The sequence below is a fragment of the Castor canadensis genome, chromosome 7 (genome assembly GCF_047511655.1).
Source record: "Castor canadensis chromosome 7, mCasCan1.hap1v2, whole genome shotgun sequence".
Taxonomy (NCBI): Eukaryota; Metazoa; Chordata; class Mammalia; order Rodentia; family Castoridae; genus Castor; species Castor canadensis.
The window spans coordinates 64,498,207-64,515,483 of NC_133392.1; the positions used below are offsets into that span (position 1 = coordinate 64,498,207).

Sequence of the window (17,277 nt, forward strand, 5' to 3'; positions counted from 1 at the left end):
CATCCATAATCTCATGACTTGAATGTTATGACATTGATTTTGAAATAACACACAGCTTTAGTAAAAGCTTAGGCGAGGCCTCGCATAATACTTAGGACGGGTTTTTTTTTTTTTTTTTTGTGGGACTGAGGCTTGAACTCAGGGGCTCATGCTTGCAAAGCAGGTACTCTACCACTTGAGCCACACTTCCAGCCCTCGCATAATACTTAGGACTGAGTATATTTTGATTCTTATGCTGACGTGAATATTTCTGAGTAGTGTTGATATTTATATAATACCAGTGAAACTAAAAGCTCAGTGTTGGGCTAAGCATTTCTCTAGATTTGTTTAGAATAGTATGTAATGAAGGATGTAAATAGTGTTATAAAGACTGTATGATACAGCCATGTAATTTGCTGATTTTTAAGCTAAAATTAGAATTTTTCACCTTAGAAAATAGAATAATGTGATGTATCATTAATCTCTTGAATTAATTCAGAATGATTTGCTGCCTTTTTGATAGGCTTTTAGTCCAAATTTCAAGTTTTTATTAAGAAAATGAAAAGAGAATAATTTTAGGGTTTAAGCTTATGGTTGAATGTCCTATTTACATGTGAAATAAGTGCCAGTTCTTTGGAAAAGACAAGTGGTGTGGATAATTCCGAATCAGGGAAAAAAAATCATTTCTATTTGGCTTTTGAATGAATTATGCATTTTTTTCTTGTAGATTTGTCTTTCTTGTTAGATATTGCTTAGTCTAAAAAGAAATTGGTTTTCAATCTATTCTCTTAGCTTATACCAATATACAGTGGGACCAGTGAGATGTTGGAAAAAAATCAGCCTACGATTAAAAAATTTGCAGTGGATAATATACAAAGTGGATAATATACATGTGTTCAGTTGAGAATTGGCTACAGATTAAGAGACTTCTGATTTTGTTCCTCTCCTAGCTGTGTATTTTTTTTTAAACAATGTGATTCTGCTTGTAGCAAAGAGCTGCTGAGTTACATCTGCTTCTGCTTAATTAACTCAGTTGGTTGGTGTCAGATGAGAGCTAATTTTGAGATTAAATTGAGGATTGGGGTGTGTGCTGGTAACTGGGGAAGGGGAGGAGGATCTAAGGTTGCTTGGTTATTTTGTGTAAGATTAGAATACAGTTATTTACAGTTGCTTTTGAATTAATTTTTTGCTTTTGAAGTAAAAATGATCACTACATCCTAAAATGTGTGTTGATACATGTTTACTATTGTGTGAAGCGGGTGGTCATATGTTGGTAGTCTAGTCAGCACCTAGGGACCATTGGGACAAACAATGAATGCTGCCTGGGAAAGTTAAAGCTGACCTTAAAACAACTTTTGACCCTCCCTCCCAACCATAAAATGTTACATTTGCCTGTCTATATGAGTAGTAGTGGGTTTTTCTCATGATGATTTCTTTCTTAGGCTTATCACAAACATGATTTTTAAAGTTTGGAGAGCATGTGCTCACTTTTGCAGCACATATACTGAAATTGGAAAGAGGCAGGGAAGATTAGCATGGCCTCTGAGCAAGGAAGACATGCAAGTTTATGATGTTCATATTTTTATATTGATTATTTGTAAAAAAAAAAAAAAATTGGAGAATCAGGGGCTTAAGTGGGAGAGTGCCTATGTAACAAGCCTGTGGCCCTTGATTCAAACCCCAGTACACTGCCCACAAAAAGTAAGACAAACAAAAAGAAAAAAAAAAATTGGAGAGTCATGTGATCCCCCCAGAAGGGTACACTTTCCTTGGGGCTTTATTTCCTGTCTTGAATTCCATGTTTATAAATATCCTTTAGTGGTCTGAAAGAGTTAATAAATATATTGTCAATTGCAGAGTGCTCATAAACTCACTGCAGCTGTTTGTATTGGTTTATGTTACTTTGTAATAGTTGTGGAGCTCTACAGATAGTTGCTGAATTTTAGGGATGTTTTTATGTCCAAATGAACATTTACTTTTTTTTTTCTTTTGGCAGATTTACCTGAAGACCTGGATAATCTTCATTTTTGTCATGGACTGTTAAAACATTTGGAGTTCCAATTCTGGTATTTTCCCTTGTTTTATTACATTTTTTTAGATATAAAATGTCAGTTTTACTGAAATGTGTTGGTAATGGATATGAATGGTTATTTTGATTGTGGGTACAGATTGTGGTAAAAGCTTGTCATGAAGGTACATTTTGGATATTTATTAGTTATGAAATGTATTTTGTTTTAATGTATGTTTATTTGCCTATGTAACCGAAGTTCCTAAAAGCAACTTTGCAATATTGGACACCTTCCTCTGACCTCTTCTCTTGTTTCCTGTGCTTGTATTTTGTGCAATCAAATTAAATTAGTTGTGATTCATCCTGAATAAATGGTGAAAGATGAAATAATACTTGGATACAGTGAAATGTTTTATAATGAAATTTTGCCCCAAACCATTTTACACAGAATGATTCCTGTGTTCTATCCTGAATGTGGTTGTTCTGTGAAAGCTGACAGTTCTCATTCCTAAACATGCTGTGTTCCTAGTCTAACATTTTTGTCAATGATTTATATAGTGGCAAAAGGGAGTGTTTACTAGATTTGCATATGACATAAATTACAGAATTAAGATTCAAAACAATCTTTAGAAGGTTAGAAGATAAACCAACAAGAGAAATTGAACCCTAATAAACATTAAATCCCAGCATTTAAATTTGTGCAAGGAAAGGATGGAAAGATTCAGTTTGACAGCATTTTTGAAAAAAAGATCAGGTGTTTTAGTTGGACTGCATGCTCAGCATGGCCTATGTGGCAGAGCTACTAAGGAAGCTCCTGTAATTTTGGGTTGCCTTTATAATTGAATAAGATCGGACTGCCAGATTTTAAGGCGGACATTAGCCAAAGTAATGAGCAAAGGCAGTGCTTGGAGACCAGGTGATAAGTGGGGAGGTCAAGGAACTGGGCTGTGAGTGGTTTGTTAAGGTGAATGGTGTTTCATTGTTAGTGGTTTTGTAAAAGATAGTTGTTTCCAAGTGTTGGAAGGCATATCATATTGAAGAAATAGTAAAAATGTCTTGGGATTGTTCCTGGGGAACTAGTACTAGTGGGTAGAAGTCATGGGGAGGTAGATATTTGCTCCTGTGAGCAAAAGTTACATTACAGTTAGAGCTGTCCAACAGTGAAGTGAGCTGTTTCTAAAAGTGACAAATTTTCAGTCAGTGGAAATATTTTAAGTAAAGACTTGATGGCGCAACTGTTGAGGATGTTGGATAAAGGTTTTTTTAGTGAATTAACAGAGGTTGGACTGGATGACCTTTAAGGTCCTAGGATCACAAAGTCCGGATTTCTGAAACAGAGGAAAAAAATGGAGGGAACCTATATTTTTCTGATCTGAAAAGAGTACAACTGCCTCTTTAAATGTTCCCTTTCAAGCAGTTTGAATAAGAACAGTTTAGTGGCCTAATTGCTTTTTTAGTAATACTCCAGGATCTTTGAGAACAAGTGTTATATTCTTCAGTATATCTGGCTAAAGTTTTTGAAAAAAGATACTGTCTTCCCCATTTAGTCATATTTCATCTAAACAAATAACCAAAGATAACTTCAATTTTGTATTTTATGAGACATTTTTCAAGGTGTGTGAACATTGCATTTGATAGATGTGCCATAGTAATGGAACACTACTGTATGTCGAATACTAGATGCTATAGACACTTTTTCTCAGCAGTTGTGGGAGATTGCCATGGTTTTGATTTTCATGGTTTTGTTTTCTAATGGTCAACCTCTGTCCAAAAATAATAAATAGAAAACTCCAGAAATAAATAAGTCATAGTTTTAAATAATTTTATATTATTATGATTATTATATTTTATTGTTAGTCTCTTATACCAAATTTTAATTTAAATTCATTATTGGTATGTATGTATGTACGTATGTAGAGGAAGAAACAATAGGGTTTAGTATTTTCCAAGATTTTAGGCATCGCAGTGGGGTGGTTCTTGAAACCACTTCACAGGTTAGGGGAGACTACTTCAAGATTTCCTCATTAGATGTTAGTAGGGCTGGCTTATGGAGTCACATCAATGTCTCTGCAGAAGCAGAGCCATCTAGAACATGCAGTTGTGGTTCTGATGAGAATGGTGTTGGATTTGGATTGTAAAATAATGGCATTTGAGCCTTAAGTCTGCGGTTATTGACTGTTACATTGGGCAAGTTCCATCTCTTTCTGAACCTGTTTGCCTTCAGAATTGTGCTAAAGATTAAATGACAAGTTAGGTATAAGTACACTGTAAACTTTAAGGTATAAAAACAGTTAAAATGTGTTATTATTGGATAGCAAGATTTAAGCCCAGATCTGGCCAGTTCCTACCTAGGCCAGGGCTCTTTCTCCTGATGTTCTTTGTAGATGTTCTCAATATCAGATGGGGATCTGGGGATGGATCACATAATGCTTTGAGTCTCTTAGACAGCATTACCTCTGTCTACCTGGAATCAGATCTGTAGGAATCTGCTTTGTATTGTTCAGTGAGCTAAAATTGTAACTGTTTTTTTTTTTTTGCCATTCTGGGGATTGAATCCAGGGCTTCACATGCTAGGCAAGTGCTTTACCACTTAAGCCATGTTCCCCAGCCCTATAACTAGGTATTAAGATAAGTAGAATGCTGCATGCTGCATTATTTTAAGATGAAGGGTTATGTTACTATATTAATTTCAGTTTTCCAACTTGTGGGTTATAGGGTTTATCAGTTAGGTGGGAAATTTTCTTAGCCGAAATCAGGGTTGCTATTTTTTTTTTAAAGTTTAATATTTATTTTTTTTGGTAGTACTAGGATTTGAACTCATGGCCTTATGCTTGCCAGGCAGGCTCTCTACACTTGAATCACTCCACCAGCTCTTTTCTGTATTAGGTATTTTCAAGATGGGGTCTTGCAAACTATTTCTTTGGGCTGGGTTTGAACCATGATCCTCCTGATCTCTGCCTCCCGAGTAGCTAGTATTATAGGTGTGAGCCTCTGGTACCTGGCTAAGATTTCTTACAAGTTTAATGGACTTCATCATACTTTTTTTTTTTTGGTCAGCCCAAGGTTTGAACTCAGGGCTTCATGCTTACAAAGCAGCACTGTATGGCTTGATCCACATCTCCAGTCCATTTTTGCTCTGGTTATTTGGAGATGGGGTCTCTCTAACTGTTTGCCTGCAATCCTCCCAATCTTAGTTTCCCAAGTAGCTAGAATTACAGGTGTGAGCCACTGGTGTCTGGCTATATATATATATATATATATATATATATATACTTTTTTTTTTTAAAGTATTTTATTTTATTTTATTTTTGCGGTACTGAAGCTTGAACTCTGGGCCTACAACTTGAGCCACTCCATCACTCTTTTTTTGTGAAGGGTTTTTTCAAGATAGGTCTCATGAACCATTTGCCTGGGCTGGCTTCGCACCATGATCCTCTTGATCTCTGCCTCCTGAGTAGCCAGGATTATAGGTGTGAGCCACTGGTGCCTGGCTATATTTTGTTTTTGATGTTGATTTTATGTCTGTAATAGAAATATACATTGGACCTTCATATAAATTTACTAATATCCATCTAAGTTTAACTTAGATGGTCTTTTTTTTCCCCCCCAGTTCTGAAGCTTAAACCCAGTGTCTCCAAGAGCTCTATCACTGGAAACCCTGCCCCCCCCAGCCTAGGTATTATCTCTTAAATGATCTATAAGTGACTTCACATAAATAAGTGAAAAATGCTAAAAAAAAAAAAAAAGTTCCTTCTCAGACTATGACCTAATTTCTGGTTGGAAAATATTGTCACTGTGGCTGTTACACAATACTCACTGTACTTCATTACTTTTGTGGTCATTTTGCATCTGAAAAAGTAGTACTAGAGAATCTTTTAATATATTTTTAGAAATTCCATTATTAAGAACCTTTTCTCTCCTTTTTATCCTTTAAGGTATTGATTTTCCTAGTTAAAGATGTTCTTCACTTGAATGCAGTCTTTGCTGTTGATATAATACGACGACTGTCAACATTGCCTTTTTGTCCTCTTGAATCTCTTAAGGATGGGTATTTGTAAGGTGTTGCATAATATGGTCTGGAATACTTTGCCTATTTGTTGAATTGTAAATGACTTTTGAATGCGCAAGTTCTGTTAAATACCAGGAGAACCTCTATGGGTAACTTTTGTGTTGAAGAAGTCACTTGTCAATCATGGTAAAACTTGCAAACCCACTTTATACAGAGTGGATTCTTGAAGCTATACAGAAAATAAAAAAACAAAAGCAAAGGCCTTCTGAAGAGAGAATCTGCCATGCAGTCAGCACATCCCATGGATTGGATAAGAAAACAGTCTCTGAACAGCTGGAACTCAGTGTTCAGGATGGCTCAGTTCTCAAAGTCACCAACAAAGGCCTTGCTTCATATAAGGACCCAGACAACCCTGGGCGATTTGCATCAGTTAAACCGGGCACTTTTCCTAAGTCAACCAAGGGTTCTAGAGGATCATATAATGATCTACGCAATGTGGATTGGAATAAACTTTTAAGGAGAGCAATTGAAGGACTTGAGGAGCCCAGTGGCTCCTCCTTGAAGAACATAGAGAAGTATCTCCGAAGTCAGAGTGATCTCACAAGCACCACCAATAACCCAGCCTTTCAGCAGCGGCTGCGACTGGGGGCCAAACGTGCCGTGAACAATGGGAGGTTACTGAAAGATGGACCACAGTACAGGGTCAATTATGGGAGCTTGGATGGCAAAGGGGTGCCCCAGTATCCCAGTGCTTTCCCATCCTCCCTTCCACCTGTCAGCCTTCTACCCCATGAGAAAGACCAGGTAAGTGAAGAAGCTAAATAGTGCTGGTTTTTGACTTTTAATTGTTTCAGTTAAGTTTTTTTTTTTTTTTTTAATAAAATTTATTAGTCACATGTTGTGATTCCTTCACTGTATACCAAAGTCAACCCTAAAGCTGAATTTTGGTTTCTCTTCAGTGTAGCCCTTTTTAAAAGAACTGCTTAATCCAGTTGTCCTATTAGTCTTACATAACAAGAACATGAAGTGGTCGTACAGTAACCAAAAGTTAGCTATGCTGCATATAACCAAGGAGTGTTACATTTGCAAGGATTTGGCTGTTGTAAAAATCTCATTAGCAATGAAGTAACTATTAGAGAATTCCCATGTCTTACACTATTCTGCTGTTCTCAATAGGTTAATTGCTAACAAGGTAGAATGCAGAGAAACTAGTGGGAAAATTTTTTATGGTCATGTCCTCAGTTAACTTCTTTATGGACAAAAGTTTGGAGTAAAGTTTGATAAAATCTGTTTTGCCTTAAAGCAAGCTTTTACATTTGAAGATGTATATATTGTTTCACTGTATAAGTTCTAAAACTTGTTTACAATGTATTGAGGGCTTCCTTATTGGCTAGTTAAGAATTTAATATGGTGATCATGTGATTTTTTTGGGGGGGAGGGCAGGGCGTGGTACTTGGGATTGAATTGAGTGCTTCAAACTATGATCCTCCTGATCTCTACCTCCTGAGTAGCTAGGATTATAGGCATGAGCCACTGGTACCCAGCAAGTTGAAAAGAAAAATAAGGCCAGGTGCCAGTGGCTCGTGCCTGTAATCCTAGCTATTTGGGAAGCTGGGATCAGGAGGATCATGGTTTGAGGCCACCCAGGGCAAATAGTTCAAGAGACTCCATCTTCAAAATAAACAGAGCAAAATGAACTGGAGGTGTGGCTCAAGCATTAGAACGCCTGCTTAGCTACCATGAAGCCCTGAGTTCAAACCCAGTCCCACCAAAAAAAGAAAAGAGAGCAGTGTTAAGTGGTGGCACTCTTCCAAGTGCTTTACATGTATTATGTTCTTGACTCATCATAGCAACTGTGAGCAAGGTAGGTAATTATCCTGATTTTACAGATGAAAAACTGAGGCCAAAGTTTAAGTAATTTGCCCAAGATTTCTTAGAGAGCTGCTGAGTTTTCAAGTCAAGATTTGGAGGAATCAGGCTGACTGTGAAGCTCTTTTCTGCTGGGAGATATGCTGACCAACAGTAGTAGCTCCTGGGGATTGAACTCTGGGTTTGGCTACTACCACTTGAGCCATATCCCAGTCCCACAGTGCCTTTTCATCAACAGTAAAAGTCTCTCTTCAGTTCCTCCAATGGTAGTTCCTCCAATGGTAAAAGCTGTTTTTCCCTAGATTTCCAGGGAAATTTCCAGCATGTTAAATTTGGTGGTTGTAATGACTGTTTTAGAGTTTTTAAAGCAGGTACTATTTATAATATTAGCAGTATGGGGAATGAAGTAGGGAAAGTTGTAAATTTTTGTCTAATTAGATTTAATATCATCATTCCTATGCATGACTGCTAGGAGTACAATGTAAGTTAAATAGAAGGGGTTCCTTCCTTCTGAAATGTAATTGCACATCTTGTAATAGTCTAGAATTCAAATTGAGTATTACCACATTCATTCCTTAGCATAAATTCTTTATTTATTTAAGAAAGTTCTCTGGTGAGGTGATAGGGAAATGAGTTAGACCACTGAACATAAAACTTTATCTTTGACTTGGTGAGGAACTTCCTGAAGGACAGTATTAGTGTTTCCCATTAAAAGCTCAATTAGATCAGATTATGAAGACTTTAGAAAGTCAAATACTCTAAGAGACTTCACTTACCACCACACACTTTGTAACAGTAAGATTTCATTCGAACATTTGAGCTTTAGTCTAATTTTTGTAAAACCAGTTTAGTTCAATTTTAAACAGATTCATTGGTATTTAGCTTTATTGAGGTATTTCCCCCCAAACTTATTAAGCATCAAATCTTGATATGTTTCTAGTGCAGTATAAAATAGGCCAACTCTCATTCTAAGCTGGTGCCATTGAAGGTGGGGCACCTGTAACATCAAATGGGGCTTTTGATATTTTTCTCTTGAAGTGAAATAACCGTATTAGAATCTTACAAAAAACTTTCAAAAAAAATTTTTTTTTGGTGGAACTGAGGTTTGAACTTGGGTCCTTGTGCTTGCAAAGCAGGTGCTCTACCATACCTCCGGTCTGAAATCTTCAAAAATAATTACAAGAACACTGAGGTTGTCAATAAGAAAAAAAGTGTTTTTTTTTTTTTTTTTTTTTTTTTTGTGGTACTGGGGCTTGATCTCACAGCCTACATCTTGAGCAACTCCACCAGCCCTTTTTTGCGATGGCGTTTCTTCGGAGATAGGGAACTGTTTGCCTGGGCTGGCTTTGAGCCACAATCTCTTGATCTCTGCTTCCTGAGTAGCTAGGATTACAGGTGTAAGCCACTGGTACCTGGTGAAAAAAGTGTTCTGAGAGACAATCTAGGATGAAAATCACTTGTAGTTATAGTTTGTTCACTTGTTTATTCTTTTTTTTAAATATGGAGCACATCATGATTTGTCTGTCATCCTTGCTAATCTTCTGTGCATTGGTCCAGTTTTGGTGTATGTTCTAAAGTGAGCGCTTCAGTTGTATATTCTGTTTGTCCCCTACCCTTTTTACTTTTGTGGTACTGGGGTTTGAGCTCAGGACCTTATGCTCTACCACTCGAGTCACACCTCCAGTCCTTTTTGCTTTAGGTTATTTTCAGATAGGGGCTTGCTTTTTTGCCAGGGACTATCCTCTGACTAAGGTACTATATCCCTCCTACCTACCTACCTACCCCCCTACCCTGCCTTGGCTGGGACATTCGAACCACTACATCCAACTTGTTTTGTTTTGTTGATGGGAGGGGGAGGGTCTCACTAACTTTTTGCTTGGAACTTCTATCCTCCTGATTTCTGCCTCCCAAGTAGCTTGGATTACAGGTGTAAGCCACTGTGTCTAGTCCTGTTTTTTAAATTTTTTTGAGGCAGGGTCATATTCTGTAGCTCAGGCTGGCCTTGAATTTGTGATCTTCCCAACTCCTGAGTGATGTGCTGAGATTACAGTAAGGTGCCAGCCCTCTGCACTTTTTTTTTTTCATTTTTCTTTTATTATTCATATGTGCATACAAGGCTTGGTTCATTTCTCCCCCCTGCCCCCACCCCCTCCCTTACCACCCACTCCACCCCCTCCCTCTCCCCCCCCCAATACCCAGCAGAAACTATTTTGCCCTTATCTCTAATTTTGTTGTAGAGAGAGTATAAGCAATAATAGGAAGGAACAAGGGTTTTTGCTGGTTGAGATAAGGATAGCTATACAGGGCATTGACTCACATTGATTTCCTGTGCGTGGGTGTTACCTTCTAGGTTAATTCTTTTTGATCTAACCTTTTCTCTAGTACCTGTTCCCCTTTTCCTATTGGCCTCAGTTGCTTTAAGGTATCTGCTTTAGTTTCTCTGCGTTAAGGGCAGCAAATGCTAGCTAGTTTTTTAGGTGTCTTACCTATCCTCACCCCTCCCTTGTGTGCTCTCGCTTTTATCATGTGCTTATAGTCCAATCCCCTTGTTGTGTTTGCCCTTGATCTAATGTCCACATATGAGGGAGAACATATGATTTTTGGTTTTTTGAGCCAGGCTAACCTCACTCAGAATGATGTTCTCCAATTCCATCCATTTACCAGCAAATGATAACATTTCGTTCTTCTTCATGGCTGCATAAAATTCCATTGTGTATAGATACCACATTTTCTTAATCCATTCGTCAGTGCTGGGGCATCTTGGCTGTTTCCATAACTTGGCTATTGTGAATAGCCTCTGCACTTTTTAGAGAGGCATTTTATCAGAATTTTTGGCAGCACAATCAATATAAAGAATTTCCATAAATAGAAGATACGTATGCATTTCCATCAGTTTCTTGTGTAAATGACACAAATTATTGAACTTTATTTTTAGATTGTCCCTTTCTTGATTTTCTCTTTTCCAATCCCATTGTCCCTGCCATACCACAGTCTTCTTTCCTGTCTCTGGTACTTTTTTCAGTTGCCAGTACTTTGTGAAGGACCATTCACTAGTCTCTCAGTCCTAGGGGAATCATTCATAGTGTGGATCTTTTGGCAGAAACATTTAAGGTTTTTATATGTTAATAGAGAGTCCCACTGTCCTCTGTTGTTAACCTTCTTAGTTTTCCATTGAATTAATGTTCTTCGTATTGAAGATGTCACATTTCTCTAAGAGTGTTTAGATATGTGTATTAACTGAAAGTTGGATAAAGCTCCTAAATATTATGAAATACACTCTTCAAAATAACCAGAGTTTTAGAATTGGTATGGATAAAAGTCATTTTAGAATCACAAAAGTTACACAGAAACCTATTATAATGTGAGGGTCAAGTGGATCAAATGCTTGCTGTTTCAGGGTCAGGAAAGGAAAAAAAAATTGTAGTTCATGTTGTTATAATTAAGCTTCAGACGTTCTTCAGAAGAGTGCAGTGTGTGAGGGTTGCCTTTGTAAGCAGGTAGTACCAGTTGTTGAGGTATTGTGGAGAGAGTACTTGGACTGTCTCCAACTACTTAGCTGGGTCACAGGGAAGACAAAATGAATAGTGACTGAGTCTTTCTATTTGCACTTGAGGCATGACAGCTTGTTCCACTTTTGAGCTATTATCAAGATAGGACTTGTCCTGCCGTCTAATGAAATAGGCTTTAGGTAAAGTAGAAACATTATATCAGAATTTTGATTGTTCAAGTGAGTGTTAAGCATTCTTTTTAACTCTGGATACTTCTGATATGTTTTCCAATCCTGTCTTGATTAATCAGCAGCTTTTATGAATTTACTCATATTCCATGTATCTATTTGGCTTATAATAGCTACATTTGTGATACTTTTATTATTATTTTTGTAGTGCTGGGAACTGGACTCAGGGCCTGGTACATGCTAGTACCAGGTGTATTATCTGGTACTATCATGCTATTACCTACACTGAGCCACATCCGCAGACACTTTTAGAACTAAAAGCTCAAAATTATTTAACAACAGTTAGGTGCTGCTTCCTGACTATTCCGACTATTCCTGACTATTGCCATTTCAATGGCAAAGATTTTACTTATCCTTTCCCTTCAAAATTAGCAAATGGTAATTTTAAATATTTCTCAAAATAGAGGTCTATATTCTTTTTATATATTTTGTCTTTGCATGTTATTCCTACTGCATGGAAATGGGATTGTTTTATTTGTAATAGTAAATTTTGATTGTAGAACTTAAGACGTTTTGTTTAGAAACTTCATTTTCTTGGCACTGAACATTAAATCACAGATTTAATGAAACCATTCTCTACTCACACTGGTATTTGAAATGTGAATTCAAATCTTCTTAAGCACTTTCATCTCTCCCATCTATTAATGTTTTCTAAGTATATAAACAGCAATTAGCTTACCAAATGAAAGTTAGCAAATGAGTCAGCCATGTAAGTTGCTGGTGACAATTTGAGTTAGCACTACCATGAGGGAGATATGTTTTTGTTTGCCTGTGGGTGTTTTTAACTCACTGCCTTGGTGGTGATGGGAAGCTTGTACATGTTAGAAATGGTGATGCAAAACAAAAAACAAACTTAAAAAGAAAAGAAAAGAAATGGCCACGCATATTGTGAAATGCTAAAAGCACTTCTGCTTGCAGCTGGGCCACTTTCCCAGAGAAGTCTCCAGGAGGAGCAGACTGCTTATCACTGTTTTTCCTTATACAAATGAATCTTTTAATTGGCAGAATATAGTGTGGCATGTGCATTTTTTGTTTGTTTTATGAAAGGTAATTCCTTGAAAAATCTGCAAAGTGAAAGATATAGACAAAGTTTTAAAATAAATGATATGAGATTTAAACTATGAGGCTGGTATCTACAAAGATACAAAATAAATACTAACCGGTTATCTAAGCAAAATCCGGGAAGTATTTGTATTAATTTGATGAGTGAATTTGAAATTCTTCAGCTACTATTTTTTACAAACCACCTTTGTTAATACGTCTTTTCTCAAATTTGCTTCATTTTGATGTTTGATAAACCAGTTGCAATTTTGTTTCATTAGCAAATTTAGCTGTTTAACAGATGTTTGTTTTGGCTTGATTGTGTTCTTTTTATTAGAAATAGAGTAGGGATACATAGAAAACATGCTGGGCCTCTTCCTGTATGTAGGTGGACAGGCGGTTCAGAAGAGCGACTTAATTTCATTTACAAGTTCAAATTTTATTCCTCAGTGTTATTATTGTAGGTATTCAAACATTTTAGCTCTTGTTCTCCTTATCAAGGAGGTCTTTTGTTGTTTTAATCCTCCATCTGTTAGTCCAGTACACTCCCCTCACCCACTTTTTTTTTTTTTTTAAGAGCATTATAAAATCTTAGCATGCAGGGAAAAAGGTATTGCAGGAGAGAGAATTGAGATATCAGTGACTCTTCCAGTTCAAGGGAAGGAGTGGGAATAGCTTGGTGAATAATGTCTTCTATCTTCTTTGGTGTCAGCAAGCTGCCATATGGAGAACAGTGAGACCTACAGGAAGGAGGTGAGCCCTGGCCTGAGCTGCCTGTGATGTTCAGAGTGATGTGGGCTGAGGGCCAGACACAGAACCTGATGATTTCTTATGTAAGCCGTGCTGCTTTCCTCATGCTTCTTGCCATGTTTATGACCCTCTCCAGCCACAAATGGGAATGGTGAAGCTCAAGGAACAGAGTATAAGGATTGTATGGCGCAAGAGAAGCAATAGAGGAGCAGGAACGCACAAACTAAAGCCTGGGAAGAGTATTGAAACATGAGTCCTAGTTGAGGTTTAGCTTGCTTTGAAACTGGCATTTTAATGTCATATACATTTTATATGTCTTACAACAAAACCCAGCTCTAGCTGTTGAGCTTTGACTTGTGAGTGAAGCTTTCGAAAATAAAATGTGCTGGTGGGTGTGTGGGCTGTTTCAAAACCAACGGTCTTATTGGGCTCCTGGAAGTATGTGAGAACCAGGAAGGGTAAACAGTAGAGGGGCCAGCATGATCTTTCCTCTTTAACTTTGTAATTTATAAAATTGCATTATTTCACAAAAATTGAGAGAGGGGTGCAGTAAATACTATATTTCTTTGACCTGGATTCTCCAGTTGCGAAAATTTGCCACATTTGAGCTGGGTGCGGGCGGCTCATGGCTGTAATCCTAGCTACTCAGGAGGCAGAGATCAGGATAGTTTGTGAGACCTTATATTGAAACTACCTAACAACATAAAAGGGCGAGTGGAGTGACTCAGGTGGTAGAGTGCCTGTCTAGCAAGCATGAGGCCCTGAGTTCAAACCCTAGTACTGCCAAAAAGAAAGTTGGCACATTTATTCTTGCCCTCTCTTCCTGTATGTGTGTGTGTTTATGTATGTTTATATATGTGTGTCATGTATATGTATATACACATATATTCAAAATTTTGGGCTGAATTATTGAAAAATAAATGTCAGACATTATGATATTTCATCCCTAAATATTTAATTAGCTACCAAAAACATTCTTGTATATACCGAAATACAATTATCTCATGTAAAAAATTCAGCAGTGAAACAAGAGTGTTATCTGATAGCCCATATTTTCTCAGATGGCCCCCAAAATGTCATTTATAACTTCTGAGTTTTGATCTAAGATCCAGTAAAGGTCATGCATTGCATTTGGTTGTTATGCCTTCTTATTTTTATTTTTTCTGTACTGGGGTTTGAACCCAGTGTCTTGGCACATGCTAGGCAAGTACTCTACCACTTGAGCTACACTCAAGTTCTAGGCATTAGGAAGTGTGGGTGTATATTTTGGAGGTGGGCATTATTCTGTCTGGTATGCAGTGATTTCAGTAGCCTTATCTAAGACAAATTTTTCACTGAAGATTGTAAATCTTTGAAGGTTTTTGAGCAGTGGTGTACATAGTCTGAGTCTGTTTAGAAAGGCAGGAGTCACAGTTTATGCTAAGGCTGGAGACGGGTTTATTTATAAGGGCAGGAGAAGGGGCTGCCTCCTGCCTCCACTTTGTGTTCCTCTACTCACAATTGAAGAATGGATTTGCCAGTACAGCTTTAGGAATTTAGGTGTTCAAAATAGGTGTTTTTTTGAGACAAGGTCTTGCTGTGTAGCCCAGGCTGGCCTGGAACTTTACATCCTTCTCTCTCAGACTCTCAAAGTACTGAGGTTACAGATATGAACCACAATGCCCAGCTCAAAATGATTTTTAAAAAAAATTTATTTATTTTATTTTTATTTTTTAAACAATAGGGTTTGAACTCGGGGCCTCAGTCTTGCTAGGCAGGTGCTCTGTCACTTGAGCCACTCCACCAGCTTAAATTTTTTTTTTTTTTTTTTTTTTTTGGAAAACTGTTTGAAAGTCGTAGAGAAGGATCTTTCATTTAAATGCCCACAGAGTACATGAAGGAATAGGTAAGGCAATTTAATAAGACAAGCTTATAAATGACATTCTAAAGATTAAGTAACATAAAGGCTAAGTAACATCTGAAGAATTTTATGTCTGTTATTTAAAGTATAGACCCTCAATTAGAGAACTCCAAATAGACTGAAAAAGAAACTGATTTATTAAAAAAGTAATACATAGGTAGATATGTTGTAGTTTTTAGGAAAAATTCAGAAAAATAAACATCAGATTATTCTTCATTTCCCTTTGTTTCCCGATGTTTTAGCAGAGCCTTCTGCAGTAGCTGCAGTTGGTTGGAATGCTTTAGAAATACCCACTGTTGCCAGTTTTTAAAGAATGACTGTGTAGTTGTCAGTCTATAAATGTGTTTTCTAGAGCTGATAAAAAGATGATCTTTCTATCTGATAAGCTCTGACCTTCTGTAAACTTTCCAGCTTATCTCATTTTCTACCAGCTACTGAAAACAATTACATCCTCACAAAGCATTTATACCAACTTATAAAGTCACCTTTTTATTGGAAAATTGCGTATGATCTTGATTTCAATTTAGCATGGCATGTTGGTTAGCAATAACTCTAGTGTATGAACACAAGCCTGCAGGCATTTTGGAGAACATTGATCAGGTGCAAATTGTATGTATTTTCTAGCTTCTAAAAATTTCAGAGCAAAATGAAATAAATAGCTATCATTGAGAGGACCACTTTTTAGGTTTTTATTTTTTCTTTATTTTTAAACTCTGATGTATATCCTGCAAAAAGTGCCTTTATTCTCTTGAAATCCATGATTGTGTCTCGGACCATTTAAATTTCTCACTTAGTCTATGATATATAACAAAAGCAAATGGACTTGGTTAAAACATGTATTTGTGCCTTGTAAAGTGTGCATGATATTTAAAGAATACAGAAAACATACAAAAAGATGTTCATGTTAAACGCATTGTTCTTACTGTATGTCTTATAATGTTCTAAGCATTTAATATATACAAAATAAGTTTACATGAATTCTGAGAGATCAATACTGTTATTCACTAAATTTCATAGATGAAGAAAAATGCCAAAGAGAATGACTTGGCTAAGAATTCACAGAAAGTGTTGGAGCTGACATTTCAACCCCTGTATACAGGCTGTGTGTAGCATAACCACTTCATCACCCTGTGCCTGTTTATATTTTATTTGGGTGAAATCAAGACAACTCTGTTGAATTCTTGTAATATATAAAGCATTGTGCGAGACACTATGGAAATTACAAAAACCAAGCTGGGTGCCAGTGGCTTATGTCTGTAATCCTAGCTACTTGGGAGGCTGAGGTCAGGGAGGATCACGGTTGAAGGCCAGCACGGACAAATAGTTTGTGAGACCCCATTTCCAAAATAACCAGAGTAAAATGGACTGGCGGTGTGGCTCAAGAGGTAGAGGGCCAGCTTCGTATGCATGAAGTCCTGAGTTCAAACCTCAGTCCCATGAAAAATAAAATAAAATAAATAATAAAAAGGTCAAATGTAATTAAAATAATCAGTTGAGACATGTCAAGACATAGAGTTGTGTGATTCCTTCTCAAATGAGCAATGGAGTGATCTTCATTTTCAGAATGATTGAAATTTTCTTTTCTTCAAGAGCAAATGGTAGTCAGCATTTATGTTATGCTTTACTATGAGGCAGGAATTACTGTAAGTGCTTTTATATGTAATAACTGACAAGGTATGACTACTTTTCATTTTTCATTTGCACAGACTCAGGCAGCTAAAGAACTTACCCAAGGTCACATAGCTATTATGTGGTTGGCTCAAACCAGGCACTCAGGCTCATGGTCTGTACACTTAGCTGTTATACTACACCACCTCCCATTTTTGCTTTAGGTTCTTGAAGTGCCTTTTCAGTGTTTATAATAGGAAACCCTGGAAAGAGTTTTAGAATGTATAGCATGCCAACATTTAAGGTAGCTTTTCCCAAATGTTCTGAGGAAGAAAGAAGTGCTTTTCAAGATATTGATGATGCTAATAGTAATAGTC

The 17,277-nt window shown here is 37.0% G+C and overlaps 1 protein-coding gene and 1 non-coding gene across 9 annotated transcripts in view; both read left to right on the top strand.

The window, feature by feature from the left end:
* Kat6b (lysine acetyltransferase 6B) overlaps positions 1-17,277 on the top strand; it is a 180,306-nt gene that overhangs the window by 8,123 nt on the left and 154,906 nt on the right. For 7 of the 8 annotated variants that reach the window (XM_074079216.1, XM_020175024.2, XM_074079217.1 and 4 more), the window contains exons 2-3: positions 1,976-2,045; positions 5,923-6,800. In XM_074079216.1, coding sequence (XP_073935317.1) covers positions 6,180-6,800 — 621 coding nt within the window. In that variant the 5' untranslated portion in view covers positions 1,976-2,045; positions 5,923-6,179. Of the gene's footprint in view, positions 1-1,975; positions 2,046-5,922; positions 6,801-17,277 lie in introns of those variants that run through there. The other variant, XM_074079218.1, reaches the window with a different exon arrangement.
* Positions 1,460-1,563, top strand: LOC141425197 (U6 spliceosomal RNA). The gene has a single exon (XR_012450286.1). It is a non-coding gene; the product is annotated as a U6 spliceosomal RNA (small nuclear RNA).